Source organism: Mastigoproctus giganteus, chromosome 3 (assembly GCF_048544385.1).
Source record: "Mastigoproctus giganteus isolate SK-2022 chromosome 3, ASM4854438v1, whole genome shotgun sequence".
Lineage (NCBI taxonomy): Eukaryota > Metazoa > Arthropoda > Arachnida > Uropygi > Thelyphonidae > Mastigoproctus > Mastigoproctus giganteus.
The window spans coordinates 206660119-206680528 of NC_143577.1; the positions used below are offsets into that span (position 1 = coordinate 206660119).

At 40.4% G+C, this 20410-nt stretch overlaps 1 protein-coding gene across 1 annotated transcript in view; it reads left to right on the plus strand.

The window, feature by feature from the left end:
• The window catches only part of LOC150088630 (ral GTPase-activating protein subunit beta), a 522786-nt gene that overhangs the window by 74911 nt on the left and 427465 nt on the right, over positions 1-20410 (plus strand). The window contains exon 9 of the mRNA XM_090369596.1: positions 5071-5318. Within this exon, the coding sequence (XP_090225722.1) occupies positions 5071-5318 (248 nt within the window). The remainder of the gene's footprint in view (positions 1-5070; positions 5319-20410) is intronic.

Sequence of the window (20410 nt, forward strand, 5' to 3'; positions counted from 1 at the left end):
ACGACAGATGGAAGTTTGTTCCAGCAATTAACCACCCGCTGGCTAAAGGCAAATTTCCGCACATCTATTCTACATCTGTCCTTTCTTAATTTGAATTTATGCCCCCTTAGGTTCGTAATCTGAACAAGTGGAAGGATCCCATCAGAATTCAGCGTGCTGAACCCATTCAAGGCCTTATACACCTCAATCAAATCACCGCGCAGGTGCCTAGTCTCCAGCCACTGCAATTTGCAGAACTTAAGCCTCTCTTGATAAGAGGATCCCTTCATTCCCCTCACCAATCTTGTTGCCCTTCTCTGTACACGCTAAAATAAATCTACATCCTTCCTAAAATGAGGCCTCCAGACCTGTACGCAGTACTCAAGGCGTGGCCTGACCATTGCCTTATACAGAGGGATAATCACCTCCTTTTCCCTGCTAGCAAAATTCCTATATATCATTGACAAAACCCCATGACCTGCCCTGGCAGCCTGTCTGCATTGCTCAGAAAACTTCATATCTGCCTGCACAATTACTCCCAGGTCTTTTTCATTTTCTACCACCTTAAGTGTAGTACCACACAGTTGGTACATTTCTCTGGGGTTACCTCTACCCATATGTAGTACTTTGCATTTGTCAAGGTTAAACTTCAGTTGCCACTTCTTAGCCCATCTGCCCAAATTATCTAGATCCTGTTGCAGTAGCACACTGCCATTACTGTCATTAACAACCCTGCCAACGTTGCTGTTTTCCATATGTAGTACTTTACATTTGTCAATGTTAAACTTCATTTGCCACCTCTCAGTCCATCTGCTCAACCTTTCCAGATCCTGTTGCAGCAGCATAGCATCAGTAGTGTCCTTAACAACCCTGCCAACTTTTGTGTCGTCTGCAAACTTGGACATTAAGCTAGATATACCATCATCAGTATTATTTATAAATACAGAAAACAATAATGGGCCCAACACTGAACCCTGAGGGACTCCACTGATAACATTAGTCCACGATGAGCAGTGTCCATTGATTACCACTCTCTGTCTTCTCCCCCCTCAACCACCCCTTATGTCTATTTCTCTTGCACTGTTTTGAAATAAAAGTTCTTAATATGATTTTGGGAATGTGTGATGTTCAAGGTTTTATCATGCTCTTGGTTAGAGTCATCCATTTTATCATGCTATTGTTTAGTCTTAATTCTTAATTTTAAAATTTTTGGAAGTTTCAATGTAATATAGAAGAAAATATCAACATGTAAAATATTTCTCACAGATGGTTTTTTTTTAAATAAATAATTGAATTTCTCTGTTTACTTAGTATTGTCACCATATATAGTAGGGTTCACTGTAACTGTTTTATTTGAGCCATTTTTTTTTTTCAGCATAATAGTTAACAATAGCCCTTTCATTTTTTGTGGCAGTGTGCTTACCCCATATTCTGTATGCAGCCATGTACTTAGCATTAGTAGAGGCATTTGATGCAAGAAAGCAAGCTTATGCAGCATCAGCCAAAAAAAAATAAAGTAAAAAAAATAAATAAAAAATAACCACTTCCACTTCACCCCTCTGTTCGTTCGAAATACCTGTCCAGCTAAGCCTTAAACTTATTTAGGCTATCAACTTCCACGACAAGGGATGGAAGTCTGTTCCACCTACCAACCACCTGCTGGCTAAAGGCAAATTTCTGCACATCTATCCTACATCTGTCTTTCCTCAATTTGAACGTATGCCCTCTCAGGTGATTATTCTGAGCAAGAGGAAGAATCCCATCAGCATTGAGCATGCTCAAACCATTCAAGGCTTTGTACACCTCTATCAGATCACCTCGCTGGTGCCTAGTCTCCAGACACTGTAATTCGCAAAACTTAAGCCTTTGTTCGTAAGAGCACCCCTTTGTTCCATTCACTAATCTTGTTGCTCTTCTCTGTACTCATTCCAGCAGCTCTACATCCTTCTTGAAATGAGGCCTCCAGGTCTGTATACAGTACTCTAGGTGAGGCCTGACCATTGCCTTATACAAGGGAATAATCACCTCCTTATCCCTGCTAGAAAAATTCCTATATATCATTGACAATACACCATGAGCTACTCTTGCAGCCCGTCTGCACTGCTCAGAGAACTTCATATCTGCCTGCACAACCACCCCCAGGTCCCTATCATTCTCTACCACTGTCAGTGTAGTGCCACAGAGTTCATACATTGCTCTGGGGTTGCTGTTTCCCATATGTAATACTTTACATTTGTCAATGTTAAACTTCATTTGCCACCTCTCAGCCCATCTGCTCAACCTTGCCAGATCCTGTTGCAGCAGCATAGTGTCAGTAGTGTCCTTGACAACCCTGCCAACCTTCGTATCGTCTGGAAACTTGGACATTAAGCTTGATATACCATCATCAATATCATTTATAAATACAGAGGACAATAAAGGACCCAATACTGAACCCTGAGGGACTCCACTAATAACATTAGTCCACGATGAGCAGTGTCCATTGATTACCACTCTCTGTCTTCTCCCCCTCAACCACCCCTTTATCCACAGCAGCAATTTGCCTCCAATGCCACACTGCTCCAATTTGTGCAGCAGTCTTCCATGTGCAACAGTATCAAAAGCCTTTCTAAGATCCAAGTATATAATATCAAAGTTATTCCCTGCATCCAGTTCTTTTGTGACTGCATCATAGTATCCAATCAAATTGGTCAGGCAAGACTTCCCCTTAACAAAACCATGCTGTCTCCGAGCTATAACTGAAGTCTTGTCTAGATGATCCTGCAGTGCTTCTTTAACCAGTGCCTCCATTAATTTTCCTGGAACAGAAGTTAAACTCACAGGTCTATAAATGCTTGTGTCAGCCTTTGATCCTCCCTTGTGAATTGGGGTCACATTTGCACATCTCCAGTCCATGGGTACCTCCCCTGAGTCCAAGGAAGTTCTCATAATTATGGCTAAGGGTTTGCTTACTTCCTTTGCTGCCTCCTTTAATATAACTGGATAGATCCCATCCACCTCAGGTGCCTTTCTTGTGTTTATCTTCAACAATTTCTCCTCCACTTTACTCTCAGTTATTACAAGATTCTCTAGCTTACTGCTAGAGTTGAATACACCTCTGGCATTCCCCTTGCTGAATAACTCCTCATGTGTGAATGTCGATGCAAAATATTCATTTAGTTTGTTAGCTACCTGAGCAGAGTCATCAACAGTTGACCCATCGATATCAAGTGGACCAATCTGATTCATCCCCTTCCTTCTAGAGTTTACATAAGTAAAGAACTCTTTGCTGTTTTTCTTTGCATCCCTTGCCAAGGATCTCTAGTAATCTGCCTTCGCCTGCCTAACCTCCATTGTAACTTGGTTTACAGATCAACTTGTATCTATCATAGGCTTCTGTGTCACGTGTTAATTTGTATGTATCCCATGCATTTTTCTTCTCTGCCATATGCCTCATTAGTTCATCTGACATCCATTTAGGCCTAAACCTTGAACAATATTTCGTAGTTGGTATGTAAAGCCTAGTAGCTTGCAAGATAAGTTCTTTGAATGCTTCCCATTTTGAATTTGATGTTGGTAACATCATCAGTTGATCCCACTGTATAGAATTTAAATACTGTCTCAGTCCATCGTAGTCGCCTTTACGAAAGCAATAACCCTTCCCTTTACCCCTAATGGTAGTTAGCTCTTTGAGTAAATCCCACTTCAGAACACTGATCACTGCCACCTAGTGGTTCATTTATCTGCAGATTCTTAATGCATGAAGAATCACTACTGATAATCAAATCAAGAGTATTAATCCCTCTAGTTGCCTCCCGAACATGCTGATGTAGAAAACAATCATCCAATAAATCCAGAAAAGCCTTGATAGTGTGTGAGTGACCAGCCCCCAAATTCCAGTCAATATCTGGGAAATTAAAATCCCCCATTATAAGACTCTCTGATTTACTGGCCCACTCTATTTCTTTGTACAGTTTCTTATTATACTCATCAGAGTCATTAGGCCTATAGCACACTCCTACTCTTAATTTTGATCTCCCAGTGCTTATGTCACACCAAACTGACTCGACACTGCACTGTCCAGCAATGTTGACTGGCTTCACTTCCTTGGATTTTATGTGTTTTTTAACTAATAGCCTAACCCCTCCTCCCTTCCCATCCTGTCTATCCTTTCTGTAGACATTGTACTCCCCAAATTCCAGTTCTGCATTCCTTATATCTGTGTGACACCACGTCTCTGAAATCCCAACAATATCTGCCTTTGATGTTTTGAGCAATAACTCAAATTCATCAAATTCATTTACTAAACTCCTAGCATTGGTGTACACGCAAGTATACATGCACCTGCTCTTCCTCTTAGCCACCCTAACACAACCCATGTGTTTACTTGTACCCCCATGATTCCCAGCAGTCTCTGTAATATCCTGCATCTTATTTTCCAGGCTGCTGCTCATTCCAATAGAAGCAGTGCAAGAATCACTTTCTCCTCCGCCAGTGGCTACTGTTAATCTATTAGTCCTTGTATCCCCCCAATCTAGCAGTTTTCCGACCCACCTAACACTGCCTCGATAGCATCAGCAAACATTCTTGCACCCTTTGTATTTAAGTGTATCCCATCCCTGTAGAAGCAGTCTCTCCTGTTAACAAGTACAGACCAGGCTGAAAAAAATTCTACCCCTTGAGCCCTGCACAATCTTTCCAGGGCCGAATTGATCGACAGGACTCTCATCATATACTCCCTCCTATCGCGTCTGGGCAGAATTGCAGACACTTTCAAATTCAACCCTAATTCACGGCTTTTTTTCATCAGTGACCTGTACTTGTTAGGTAATTCTGTCGGTCTCCTACTCTTAATATCATTAGTGCCAACGTGTACCACTATATCACCTTTTGTGCCCTTAAAAGATGATATCCACTCTACAGCGTCATCAATCTTTGGCTCTGGCAGACATACCCTGGTCAAATACTTTGCTGTTAGTGTCTTAGTGTACTAATCAAAATAGGTTAATTAAATTCCAGCTTGAAATAAAAATTTTTCAATGACTTATGTTTTTGAATTTTGGATGAATTAAGTAGTTTTTATCAGCTGTAGAATTTTTTTCCTTTCCTCAGAACTAGATGGAAGCGTGCGTAGACCAAACTCTTTAGTTCTTAGCAGCAATCAGAATTCCACTCCTAGTATGCCTGAGTCTATTGAAATACCTTCCAATTTAACACCAGAAAATTTTGAAGCTGGACAAGCAGAAGCTATTGGTGCTTTATGTAGGCTTTTCTGTGCCAAGCGTAGTGGAGAAGAGATACTTCCTGTATATCTTGCACGTTTTTATTTAGCACTTCAGTATGGACTCTCAGGTGGCCAAGTAAGTCCTTTTAGTTAGAGTTGTTATTAAAATACAAGGATTGAGGAAAAAAGCAGTGGCAACCAAATAACAGAAAAGTGCAGTTTTTTTTACTATGCTGTTTTTGACTGCATTCTTTCAATATTATCTCTGTATATCAGTAAAATCTTTTTCTTCACCTTTTGTAAACAGGAAATTCCATCTGTAGAGTTTTCTTGATGTCTACGAGGCAGGTGCCGCTCGTTAATCTTTTGGAGAGGTTTGGGCTTAAATATTGACAGAGACTTGAGAAATTTTTAAAGCCTTTTCAGTCTCAGCTTTATTTACCAGTTACTGGTGACTTTATCCATGAGAAATTCCTAGTATTCTGTTATGCACAACATGCAGGTCTGTCTGTGAATATGCACATCTTATAGATATGATATACAATAGATCAGTTGAACTGGGATGCTATGTCAGTGTGCCAAAAAACCTCAAACATCTAACTAACCAGCATGGGACCAAACTATGGAACATAAGATGTTCTTTTTTTTATCTTCAGGAGTTACTAGGTGTCATCCTATTGCATTGTGCACATTTATGCAAGAAAGTGGAGGAAGTGCATAAGGAACACATATACTTTGCTTAGTACCGTATTTCCCCATGTATAAGACACCGTAATTTGGGGCCCGAAATTTGAAAAAAATTGTATTACATAAAGTTATTGAACTCAATTTTTATGAATTTTAAAGTTATATGAATTTTATGATGAACTGTTCATCATAAAATTCATATAACTCCTCATCACTGTCAAAACACTTATCTGTGTCTCATGACGAATCACTGTCTTTATATATTGCCTCATCCTCAGTTCCATCTATGGCATTTGAAATGCCGCACTTCTTAAATGACTTGACAATGATCTCAATCTTGATATTATCCCAGGAGCTTTTCACCCAGGTACAAACTTCTCCTATAATTGGTTTATTCACTCTTCCTGCTGGTGTCAAATTGTCTCCAGAAGACTTCATCCATTGGTTCCATTCGTCTCTCATGGCAGCTTTGAAGGGTTTGTTAATGCTGACATCAAGTGGTTGGAGCTGGGATGTCAAGCCTCCAGGTATGACAGCAAGTTTTGTTTTTTGCTCTGCAGCAATCTTCTTTGTGTTTTTTGTTATGTGTGCCCTGAACTGATCAAGCACCAATAGGGCAGGTTTGCATAAGAGCCCACCTGGTCTCCTGCTCCAAACTTTCTCAAACCAGATCTTCATTCCAACCTGATCCATCCAACCCTTGTCATGAACGTGGACAGTCACTCCTCGAGGAATGTCTTCTTTTGGCATTGTTTTGCATTTGAAAATCAGCATAGGAGGCAGCTTGGTTCCGTCGGCACAACAAGCTAGAACAACTAGCTTGTATAATGGCTCTTTTCATGTCCACTTGTCTTCACAGTTACACAGTTTTTACCTCCTTCTTATCAATAGTTCTGTTACTTGGGACATCAAATTGAAGGGGGACTTCGTCCATATTTGCAATCTGTCCCAACTCAAACTGATGTCTTCTGACATTGAATGACAAAACAATGAAATTCAAGGACCTTCTGCTCATAGCTTTCAGGCATCTTCTGGGCACATCTGGTGCATGTACGCATGCTTAGTCCATTCTGTTTCATGAACCTGAAGCACCAATTGTGTCCTCCTTTGTAATCAGTAACTTCTTTTTCATCAGCAATTCTTCTTACCTCATGCTGAACCATCTTTGTGGACACAGGAATTCCAATTGCCCTTTGCTCTTCAATCCATATCTTCAATTCCCTCTCTAAATCAGGCCATTTTGCTGACTTGCCTCTCATGGCCTTCTGCCATGGCATTTTCAGTAGGGTTTCTTCTTCCCGTAGCCAGTCTCGAATTGTTTTCTCAGTTGGAGGAGGACCAAACTTACGTGCAGCAGCATGATTTCCATTCACTTTTGCAAATTGGATCACTTTTAACTTGAATTCAGCACTGTACGAAAATCTTTTCTTAGCCATTTCTGGGCAGAATGTGGCAAAACATAACCTAATATACCGGTAACAAGTGCAAAACAATGAGCGCAAAGTCAACAATCGCGAAAAAGCGCGAAATGCAAGTAAAAAAAATCTACAACCACTGTATAAGACACACCCAGTTTTTAGACCCCAAATTTTTTGAAAAAGGGTGTGTCTTATATATGGAGAAATACGGTTTATCTTAGATACTGTGTTCATTTTGATCCAGTTTTGGTTCCAGATTATGCTGAAGGAATGTACAAGTAGAACCATGCAGTGTGTTCCTAGTAGAATTGTGCAGGTATAACTTTCAGTGTGTTTACAGCTTGATGAAGAATAGATGTACTTTGAACATGGGTTGGATGGCTTAGTTGCCATCAGCTAATTTCTCCTACACACTACATCTGTAACATTCTTAAGAAATTTTAATATCTAATGTGACTGCTGCACAGTACCAGCACTCCCTCCAACTTAGTATTTGTGTTGTATAAAGTCAGGCCATTTTGCTGACTTGCCTCTCATGGCCTGGAGACATATAGCAGTGTTGCCATATTTCCTTAACCCTTGTATATATTAACTTCTATACAAAATATTCCTTTGACCTTTACATAATATAACTTAAATATTTCTGTGTGTCTGTTGTGCAGTCCCAAAAATGTAAGCCCTTATGATGCAGCAGTTGTTGAATATTTCTCACTAATGTTTTTTTTTATTGTTATTATTATTATGTTTGTCAACACTACTGTGTGGGTCATAAGGGTAAAATATAATTTTCTTACTGTTAATGGTTACTAACTTTTTTTTAAACTTTAGAGTTCTACCTGAAGTGATATGTCATGACTGGAAATAGATTTTTTTTATATGGTCTTGATAGAGGTCATTGCAGTATCTGCCATGCAGTATGTTCTTAACCTATCTTTCTATCTTTGTTTCTTCCGTCAGGGTAGGATGGGTCTCCTTGCTTAGGTTTGAATGGGGTATGCCACTTGTCTATATTTTCCTTATGGCTTGTTAGAGTAGTTCTGTGTTCTTCTGGAATTAATCCTTCAGGTTCTTAATCACTTTCTTCTGTTGCTCAATGAGGTCTGTCAAGTCCCTTCATCCTTTCTGAGCTATAGTCAGTCTCTCCCAGGAAGACTTTGGGTGGTATTCATGGCCCTTGGTCATTGTTTTCCTCATGATCTCCTCCAGTTCAGTGTCAGATCATTCTGTGAACCCAAATGAGTATGTCAGTACTGGGACTGCATAGGTGTTTATGGCTTTAACTGTGTTCCTCTGTTCAGCTCTGCTTTGAGCAGGCTTCTGATTCTCTGATGTATTTTTCAGTCAGGCAAGCCTTGGTCTCCTTGTGTTCTAACTGCTGAGTCTGATCATCCCCAGGTTTTGTTGGTCTCTCTCCTTTTCCCCTTTCATGAGTTTGATCTCTTTACCAATTTGCAGCTGGTAGTTTCAGCCAGCAAAGGTTGATGACGATGTAGAGCAGATATCATCTTTTAAGGGCACAAAAGGTGATATAGTTGTACATGTTGGCACTAATGATATCAAGAGTAGGAGACCGGCAGAATTGCTTAACAAGTACAGGTCACTGTTGAAAAAAAGCCGTGAAATAGGGTTGAATTTGAAAGTGTCTGCAATTCTGCCTAGACACGATAGGAGGGAGTATATGATGACAGCCTTGTCAATCAATTCGGCCTTGGAAAGATTGTGCAAGGCTCAAGGAGTAGAATTTTTTTCAGCCTGGACTGTACTTGTTAACAGGAGAGATTGCTTCTACAGGGATGGGATACACTTAAATAGAAAGGGTGCAAGAATATTTGCTGATGCTATTGAGGCAGTGTTAGATGGGTCGGAAAACTGCTAGCTTGGGGGGAGACAAAGACGAATAGATTAACAGTAGCCACTGGCAGAGGTGAAAGAGATTCTTGCACTGCTTCTATTGGAATGAGCAGAAGCCTGAAAAACAAGATTCAGGATATTTCAGAGACTGCTGGGAGTCATTGCAGTAAAAGTAAACACATGGGTTGTGTTAGGGTAGCTAAGAAAAAGAACAGCATGTATACTTGCGTGTACACCAATGCTAGGAGTTTAGTAAATAAATTTGATGAATTTGAGGTATTGCTCAAAACATCAAAGGCAGATATTTTTGGGATTTCAGAGACGTGGTGTCACACAGATATAAGGAATGCAGAACTGGAATTTGGGGAGTACAATGTCTACAGAAAGGATAGACAGGATAGGAAGGGAGGAGGGGTTATGCTATTAGTTAAGAAATACATAAAATCCAAGGAAGTGAAGCCAGTCAACATTGCTGGACAGTGCAGTGTCGAGTCAGTTTGGTGTGACATAAGCATTGTGAGATCAAAATTGAGAGTAGGAGTGTGCTATAGGCCTAATGACTCTGATGAGTATAATAAGAAACTGTACAGGGAAATAGAGTGGGCCAGTAAATCAGAGAGCCTTATAATGGGGGATTTTAATTTCCCAGATATTAACTGGAATTTGGGGGCTGGTCACTCACACGCTAGCAAGGCTTTTGTGGATTTATTGGATGATTGTTTTCTACATCAGCATGTTCGCGAGGCAACTAGAGGGAGGAATACTCTTGATTTGATTATCAGCAGTGATTTTTCATGCATTAAGAATCTGCAGATAAATGAACCACAAGGTGGCAGTGATCACAATGTGCTGAAGTGGGATTTGCTCAAAGAGGTACTACCATTAGGGGTGAAGGGAAGGGTTATTGCTTTCGTAAAGGCGACTACAATGGACTGAGACAGTATTTAAATTCTATACAGTGGGACCAACTGATGATGATACCAACAGCAAATGCAAAATAGGAAGCATTCAAAGAACTTATCTTGGAAGCTACCAGGCTTTACATACCAAATAAGAAATATTGTTCAAGGTTTAGGCCTAAATGGTTGTCAGATGAACTAATGAGACATGTGGCAGAGAAGAAAGATGCATGGGATACATACAAATTAATGGGTGACATGGAAGCCTATGATAGATACAAGTTGATCTGTAACCAAGTTACAAAGGAGGTTAGGCAGGCGAAGGCAGATTACGAGAAATCTTTGGCAAGGGATGCAAAGAAAAACAGCAAAGAGTTCTTTACTTATGTAAACTCTAGAAGGAAGGGGATGAATCAGATTGGTCCACTTGATATCGATGGGTCAACTGTTGATGACCCTGCTCAGGTGGCTAACAAAATAAATGAATATTTTGCATCGACATTCACACATGAGGAGTTATTTAGCGAGGGGAAAGCCAGAGGTGTATTCAACTCTAGCAGTAAGCTAGAGAATCTTGGAATAACTGAGAGTAAAGTGGAGGAGAAATTGTTGAAGATAAACACAAGAAAGGCACCCGGGGTGGTTGGGATCTATACAGTTATATTAAAGGAGGCAGCAGAGGAAGTAAGCAAACCCTTAGCCATAATTATGACAGCTTCCTTGGACTCAGGGGAGGTACCCACAGACTGGAGATGTGCAAATGTGACCCCAATTCACAAAGGAGGATCAAAGGCTGACACAAGCAATTATAGACCTGTGAGTTTAACTTCTGTTCCACGAAAATTAATGGAGGCACTAGTTAAAGAAGCACTGCAGGATCATTTAGACAAGACTTCAGTTATAGCTCGGACACAGCATGGTTTTGTTAAGGGGAAGTCTTGCCTGACCAATTTGATTGGATACTATGATGCAGTCACAAAGGAACTGGATGCAGGGAATAACTTGATATTATATACTTGGATCTTAGAAAGGCTTTTGATACTGTTGCACATGGAAGACTGCTGCACAAATTGGAGCAGTGTGACATTGGAGGCAAATTGCTGCTGTGGATAAAGGGGTGGCTGAGGGGGAGAAGACAGAGTGGTAATCAATGGACACTGCTCAACGTGGACTAATGTTATTAGTGGAGTCCCTCAGGGCTCAGTGTTGGGTCCACTATTGTTTTCTGTATTCATAAATGATATTGATGATGGTATATCAAGCTTAATGTCGAAGTTTGCAGACGATACAAATGTAGGCAGGGTTGTCAAGGACACTACTGACACAATGCTGCTGCAACAGGATCTGGAAAGGTTGAGCAGATGGGCTGAGAGGTGGCAAATGAAGTTTAACATTGACAAATGTAAAATACTACACATGGGAAACAGCAACCCCAGAGCAACGTATAAACTCTGTGGTACTACACTGACAGTGGTAGAGAATGAAAGGGATCTGGGGGTGGTTGTGCAGGCAGATATGAAGTTCTCTGAGCAGTGCAGAAGGGCTGCAAGAGTAGCTCATGGTGTATTGTCAATGATATATAGGAATTTTTCTAGCAGGGATAAGGAGGTGATTATTCCCTTATATAAGGCAATGATCAGGCCACACCTAGAGTACTGTATACAGGTCTGGAGGTCTCATTTCAAGAAGGATGTAGAGCTGCTGGAACGAGTCCAGAGAAGGGCAACAAGATTAGTGAATGGAACAAAGGAGTGTTCTTACGAAGAAAGGATTAAGTTTTGCAAATTACAGTGTCTGGAGACTAGGCACCAGCGAGGTGATCTGATAGAGGTGTATAAAGCCTTGAATGGTTTGAGCATGCTCAATGCTGATGGGATTCTTCCTCTCGCTCAGAATAATCACCTGAGAGGGCATAAATTCAAATTGAGGAAAGACAGATGTAGGATAGACGTGCGGAAATTTGCCTTTAGCTAGTGAGTGGTTGGTTGGTGGAACAGACTTCCATCCCTTGTCGTGGAAGTTGATAGCCTAAATAAGTTTAAGGCTCAGCTGGACAGGTATTTTGAACGAACAGAGGGGTGAAGTGGAAGTGGTGTTTTTTTTTTTTTTTTGCTGATGCTGCATAAGCTTGCTTTCTTGCATCAAATGCCTCTACTAATGCTAATGCTAACTTATTTTTCCTGATGTAAACCGTGGGTCTTGCATTTGTCTTGTCCAAATTCATCCTGATGTCATTACTGAATTCTTTGGTGATCTGGAGTAGCTGTTGGAGTTGTTTCACAGTTGCCTCCATACAGCTTGAGATCATCCACATACATAAGTTAAACATAGGCACCTGGGGTGGATGGGATCTATCCAGTTATATTAAAGGAGGTGGCAAAGGAACAAAGCAAACCCTTAGCCATAATTATGAGAGAACCCTTGGACTCAGGGGAGGTCCTCATGGACTGGAGATGTGCAAATGTGTCCCCAATTCACAAATGGGGATCGATGGGTGACACGAGTAATTACAGACCAGTTAGTTTAACTTCTGTTCCGGGTAAAATAATGGAGTCACTGGTTAAAGATGCATTGCAGGATCATCTTGACAAGACTGCAGCAATAATTCAGACACAGCATGGGTTTGTTAAGGGAAAGTCTTGTCTGACAAATTTGATTGGATACTATGATGTGGTTACAAAGCAACTGGATGCAAAAAAATAATTTTGATATCGTATACTTGGATTTCAGGAAAGCTTTTGACACTGTTGCGCATGGAAGACTACTGTACAAATTGGAGCAGAATAGTATTAAGGGTAAGTTGCTACAATGGATGAAAGGATGGTTGAGTGGGAGAAGACAGAGGGTGGTACTCAATCGATGCTGCTTTTCGTGGACTATTGTTATTAGTGGAGTTCCACAGGGTTCGGTGTTGGGCCCACTGTTGTTTTTTATGTTTATCAATGATATTGATGAAGGTATATCAGCCTTAGTGTCGAAGTTTGCAGATTATACAAATGTTGGCAGGGTTGTGAATGACAGTAATGGCAGTGTGCTACTGCAACAGGATCTAGAAAATTTGGGCAGATGGGCAACTGAAGTTTAACCTTGACAAATGCAAAATACGGCATATGGGTAGAAGTAACCCCAGAGGAACGTACCACCTGTGTGGTACTACACTTAGGGTGGTAGAAAATGAAAAAGACCTGGTAGTAATTGTGCAGTCAGATACGAAGTTTTCTGAGCAATGCAGACAGGCTTCAAGAGCAGGTCATGGGGTTTCCTCAGTGATATAGAGGAATGTTGCTAGCAGGGAAAGGGACGTGATTGTCCCTTTGTATAAGGCAATGGTTAGGCCATGCCTTGAGTACTGCGTACAAGTTTGGAGGTCTCATTTTAGTAAGGATGTATATTTGCTCGAGCGTGTACAGAGAAGGGCAAAAAATTGGTGAGGGGAATGAAGGGAGCCTCTTTCCAAGAGCGGCTTAAGTTCTGCCAATTGCAGCAGCTGGAAACTAGGCACCTGCAAGGTGATCTGATTGAGGTGTGTAAGGCCTTGAATGGGTTGAGCACGCTGAATTCTGATGGGATTCTTCCACTTGCTCAGATTATTAACCAAAGGGGTTATAAATTCAAATTGAGGAAAGACAGTTATAGAATAGATGTGCGAAAATTTGCCTTTAGCCAGCGGGTGGCTAATTGCTAGAATAAACTTCCGCCTGTCATTGTGAAAGTTGATAGCTTAAATGAATTCAAGGAGGAAATGGACAAACATTTGGAGGGAATGGTTGTGTGAATTTTTTTTTTATTTTCTTGATGATGGTACATAAGCTCACACGCTTGCTTTCTTGTGTCACATGACTATTACTATTAGGTGGGAGAGGGTGTACAAGTTGTTCCTTCCTTCCTTGAGGGTATATCCATACTTGCTGTTGTTGAGCATAGTGAATAGTGGGTTAAGAGTGCTAGTCAGAACCACAGTGTGCTCAAAACATCTCCCTGAAAGATTCCTCTCCTGATGGGAATCAGCTTTGTTGTGATATTTTCTACCTTTATGGTATTCCATTTCACCATGATTGCTTCTAAGAAGTTTGTTACTGTGGGGTTAACTGTATATCTTCAGCATCTGTTGTGTTAGCCAGCTGTGAAGCAGAGAGCCAAAGGACTTGTGGTAGTCAACGGAGGACATGTCTAAGTTATAGTGCTTCTTGTAGGCTGCTCTTTAACTGTGGCATCATTGGTTAATTGCTCTTGCATCCTTTGCTCATCTGCCTGCATCCCTTCTGCTGCTCCACCATGATGTTCTGGTTTTCTGAGTGATTTGATATTTTTTGGCTATGCATATGGTCAGAATCTTTTGCATCGTTGGAAGATAGGTGATTTACCTGTATTTCATTGTGTTTCTTGTATCATGGTTCTTAGCCTTCAGGCAGGTGGTTCTTTGAGTAAGAAAATCTGGAATTGTCTCTGGGCAACTTATCATCTGGGTGAACTATTCTGCTAGATACTTGTGTGTGCAAGTGAACTTTCTTGTATCAGTAGTTGAGGATGTTATCTAACCCTGGGGTTTGCCAGTTATGGGATTGCTGATCACTTGTACTTCTTCCTCAAAATTTCTTATTCTTCCATTTCTTGTATGTCATTGTTTTTTTTCCATTCTAGTTCTATCCAGGGCTCGGCTGTTATATCTTATTTCACTGTTCTATATGTTGCCCCAGATTTCCTTGATTGTGTTCTGCTTGTGTGGTCCTTTACCTTCTTTCCCCTCTTTTCCAATACTTCTTAAATGGTTTGAGCATGCTCGATGCATATTGAATTCTTCCTCTCGCTCAGATTACTCACCTGAGGGGGCATAAATTCAAATTGAGGAAAGACAATTGTAGAATAGATGTGCGGAAATTCGCCTTTAGCTAGCGGGTGGTTGATAACTGGAACAAACTTCAATCTGTCATAGTGGAGGTCAGCTTAAGTTTCATTACGAAATTTATATTTTTGTTTTTAAATAAATTTTTAAAGAAATCTATTAATTTTAAAAATTACTATTAATATATATTTATGGTAGCAATGGGTAAAATAGATATTTCTCCCTCCCCTTTGATTATGCCATTGTTGTATAATATTAGGTGTACAAATTTAATGATTTCCTATTATGACATTTAGAAAAAAGTACTGGAATGTCGTTTCAGCCTGAATACACCACTGGTAAAAATCCACAGAATTCCAGCTATCAGTTTTTTCACAAATGCAATAAGATCGAGTTTACTACCCGTTTATAATGAATTGCACTAATAGAAAATCCCAATAACATGGAAAGTGCAAATTGTGTTTATTGTTTTATGGTAGTGACCTCCAGAAATGTGCTTTAGTAAAATGTGAGCTCGCATGGGGCTGATAATAGGGAGTTTTCGCCTTAACCTTCTGAAGGGATGGGATACACTTAAATAGAAAGGGTGCAAGAATTTTTGCTGATGCTGTCGAGGCAGTGTTAGGTGGGTCGGAAAACTGCTAGTTGGGGGGATACAATGACTAATAGATTAACAGTAGCCACTGGCAGAGGTGGAAGTGATTCTTGCACTGCTTCTATTGAAATGAGCAGAAGCCTGAAAAACAAGATGCAGGATATTTCAGAGACTGCTGGGAGTCATTGCGGTACAAGTAAACACATGGGTTGTGTTAGGGGAGCTAAGAGTAAAAACAGGTGCATTTATACCTGCGTGTACACCAATGCTAGGAGTTTGGTAAATAAATTTGATAAATTTGAGGTATTGCTCAAAACATCAAAGGCAGATATTGTTGGGATATCAGAGACGTGGTGTCACACAGATATAAGTAATGCGGAACTGGAATTTGGGGAATACAATGTGTATAGAAAGGATAGACAGGACAGGAGGGGAGGAGGGGTTATGCTATTAGTTAAGAAACACATAAAGTCCAAGGAAGTGAAGCCAGTTGACATCGATGGACAGGGCAGTGTTGAGTCAGTTTGGTGTGACATAAGCATAGGGAAATCAAAATTGAGAGTAGGAGTGTGCTATAGGCCTAATGACTCTGATGAGTATAATAATATATTGTACAGGGAAATAGAGTGGGCCAGTAAATCAGAGAGTCTTATAATGGGGGATTTTAATTTCCCAGATATTGACTGGAATTTGTGGGTTGGTCACTCGCACACTAGCAAGGCTTTTGTGGATTTATTGGATGATTGTTTTCTACATCAGCATGTTCGTGAGGCAACAAGAGGGAGCAATACTCTTGATCTGATTATCAGTAGTGATTCTTCATGTATCAAGAATCTGCAGATAAATGAACCACTAGGTGGCAGTGATCACAGTGTGTTGAAGTGGGATTTACTCAAGGAGGTAACTACCATCAGAGGTAAAGGGAAGGGTTTTTGTTTTCATAAAGGCGACTATGATGGTCTGAGACAGTATTTAAATTCTATACAGTGGGACCAACTGATGATGTTACCAACCAACAGCAAACTCAAAATGGGAAGCATTCAAGGAAATAATTTTGGAGGCTACCAGGCTTTACATACCAACTAAGAAATATTGTTCAAGGTTTAGGCCTAAATGGATGTCAGATGAACTAATGAGACATGTGGCAGAGAAGAAAAATGCATGGGATACATACAAATTAATGGGTGACATGGAAACCTATGATAGATATAAGTTGGTCTGTAACCAAGTCACAAAGGAGATTAGGCAGGCAAAGGCAGACTACGAAAAATCCTTGGCAAAGGATGCAAAGAAAAACAGAAAAGAGTTCTTTACATATTTAAACTCAAGAAGGAAAGGAATGAATCAGATTGGTCCACTGGATATTGATGGTTCAACAGTTGAGGATCCTGCTCAGGTGGCTAACAATCTAAACGAGTATTTTGCATCTACATTCACGCATGAGGAGTTATTCAGGAAGGAGAATGATGTAGGTAAAGTAAACATTGGCAGTGAGCTGGATGATTTTGTAATAACTGAGAGGAAAGTGGAGGAGAGATTGTTGAGGATAAACATAAAAAAGGCACCTGGGGTGGATGGGATCTGTCCAGTTATATTAAAGGAGGCAGCAAAGGAAGTAAGCAAACCCCTAGCCATAATTATGAGAGCTTCTTTGGACTCAGGGGAGGTACCCATAGACTGGAGATGTGCAAATGTAACCCCAATTCACAAAGGAGGATCAAAGGCTGACACAAGTAATTATAGACCTGTTAGTTTAACTTCTGTTCCAGGTAAATTAATGGAGGCACTGGTTAAAGAAGCACTGCAGGATCATCTGGACAAGAATTCAGTTATAACTCAGACGCAGCATGGTTTTGTTAAGGGCAGGTCTTGCCTGACCAATTTGATTGGATACTATGATGTAGTCACAAAAGAACTGGATGCAGGGAATAACTTTGATATTATATATTTGGATCTTAGAAAGGCTTTTGATACTGTTGCACATGGAAGACTGCTGCACAAATTGGAGCAGTGTGGCATTGGAGGCAAATTGCTGCTATGGATAAGGGGATGGTTGAGTGGCAGAAGACAGAGAGTGGTAATCAATGGACACTGCTCAACGTGGACTAATGTTATTAGTGGAGTTCCTCAGGGTTCAGTGTTGGGTCCGTTGTTGTTTTCGGTGTTTATGAATGATATTGATGATGGGATATCAAGTTTAATGTCCAAATTTGCAGATGATACAAAGGTTGGCAGGGTTGTTAAGGACACTACTGACGCTATGCTGCTGCAACAGGATCTGGAAAGGTTGAACAGATGGGCTGAGAGGTGGCAAATGAAGTTTAACATTGACAAATGTAAAGTACTACATATGGGAAAAAGTAAACCCAGAGCAACGTATCAACTCTGTGGTACTACACTGACAGTGGTGGAGAATGAAAAGGACCTGGGGGTAATTGTGCAGGCAGATATGAAGTTCTCTGAGCAGTGCAGACAAGCTGCAAGAGTAGCTCATGGTGTCTTGTCAATGATATACAAGAATTTTTCTAGCAGGGATAAGGAGGTGATTATTCCCTTGTATAAGGCAATGGTTAGGCCACATCTTGAGTACTGTATACAGGTCTGGAGGCCTCATTTCAAGAAGGATGTAGAGCTGCTGGAACGGGTACAGAGAAGGGCAACAAGATTAGTGAATGGAACAAAGGGTTGCTCTTATGAAGAAAGGCTTAAGTTTTGCAAATTACAGAGTCTGAAGACTAGGCACCGGCGAGGTGATCTGATAGAGGTGTATAAGGCTTTGAATGGTTTGAGCATGCTCAGTGCCAATGGGATTCTTCATCTTGCTCAGAATAATCACCTCAGAGGGCATAAATTCAAATTGAGGAAGGACGGATGTCGGATAGATGTGCGGAAATTTGCCTTTGGCCAGCGGGTGGTTGGTTGGTGGAACCGACTTCCATCACTTGTTGTTGAAGTTGATAGCCTAAACAAATTTAAAGCTCAACTGGACAGGTATTTCGAACGAACGGAGGGGTGAAATGGGAATGGTGTGTGTTTTTTTTTTTTTTTTTTTTTTTTTGGCTGATGCTGAATAAGCTTGCTTTCTTGCATCATATGCCTCTACTAATGCTAATGCTAATGCTAAAGTTCTTTTCAGAAAATTTAATTTTGACCGTTATCAGTCGACTAAGAGGCCTTAGTTGCTAATGCTCCTAAAATACAAACAACAACAGTAGTTGTTGTTTGTATTTTAGGAGCATTAGCAACTAAGGCCATATTGCTCCGGGAATATGTGGTGGTTATTCCCTGACCTTACCGCATCCTCCGTATTTGGTGGTGATGGGCTCGAACCCCAGTCTAATCAAGAAGCATGTGCTATGCACTGCTGCTCCTTCCCACTTGGCTACGGAGGCGCCACATGACAGCGGTACTAGTAAATCTATCAAGAAAGGAAAGCGATCAAGTTGGATCAGAAAATTAAAATAATAAGGATGTATGAAAATGGCATAAATAACTGATAGTATTAATAAGTATTGCGTGGAATTCAGATTTGTCAGTGGCAACGTCGAACACAATCATAAAGAAGAAAGACAGAAAACAAGAAGCAGTGAAGTGAATGGAACAATGAGATCAACTTATAATAACCAAGTTTTTAGTTTTTACAGTACAATAACATGTTTTTTCTTTCTTCCTTTTATGTTTTCTTTTCTTATCTGCCACTCTGGCTATATCACTGCTGTCCCCAGATAAAGTTTTAACTGAACTAATTAAAAATATATAACTATTTTTCTTCATTCTTCTGAGTATATTATGTGGTTTTTGTGATTTTGGCATATGAGGGATATGGTAACAATATTTTATTATTCCTTCCGGAGTTACGTAAAACTCGACTTACGTAAGAAGTCCTGGAACATATCTCTTACATATGTCGGGTACTTACTGCATTTTTGGATTAACTGGGGAATCGATTATCCGGGAATTTTTTTTAACCATCTATCCCGGAAAATCTAGTCTACTGTATATCTCGAACTGATAGCATAAGGTAAAAAGTAAAACTAGATAGCGTGATACAAAGCACTGTATTAGCAATCTGTTAGCTTATTATAGTATTATCAATTAATCAAAAATAATATTAATCTTATTAAAATTCGTTGTTAATTAAATTGTAATTAAACAGAAATCATGATCCAGTTTAGAGCTGTGAAGCAAAGATAACAGACTAGCGAGAGTGCTGTGACTCGGGGGGAGAAACGAAGGGGCGATTCTCCAACGCATCACAGTCTCAAAAAATGTGTGAAGTGTGAAATGTTTGCCAACCTTTCTAAAACAGGACATGATCTAGCCAAGCAAGATGCCTTTGTGTGTGCTAGGTGTCTACAGTGTCAAGAAATTAGGTGCCAACTCATCGTTCTGATGGGAGTCTATAAGAACTTGAGATGTAGGTAAATGCCCTTGAATAAATTAATATGAGGGGCCCATCAAGCTCTCAGCTGACAATCTCAATGACAGAGCTCACTTCTGTGCATCAGGCAAAACAGAGGCAATCTCTAAGGCAGAATGTGCTGGTCCCAAAAGAACTAGTTATTGTTGGTAACTCTATTGTCAGGGAGACAGGGAGACTTTTATGGGCACAAAAGGTGATGTTGTGGTACACGTTGGAATTAATGACATAAAGAGTAAGAGATCTGCAGATTTACTCAACAAGTACAGGTCAATGTTGAAAAAAAGTCGCAAGTTAGGATTGAATGTGAAAGTGTCTACAATTCTGCCCACACACTATAGGAGGGAGTATATGATGAGAGCCTTGTCAATCTCTCCAGGGCCTATGATGAGGTCCTGGAGAGATTGTGCAAGGCTCAACGGGTAGAATCTTTTTGAACCTGGTCTGTGCTTGTTGATAGGAGAGACTGCTTCTACAGGGATGGGGTAGACTTAAATAGAAAGGGTACAAGAATA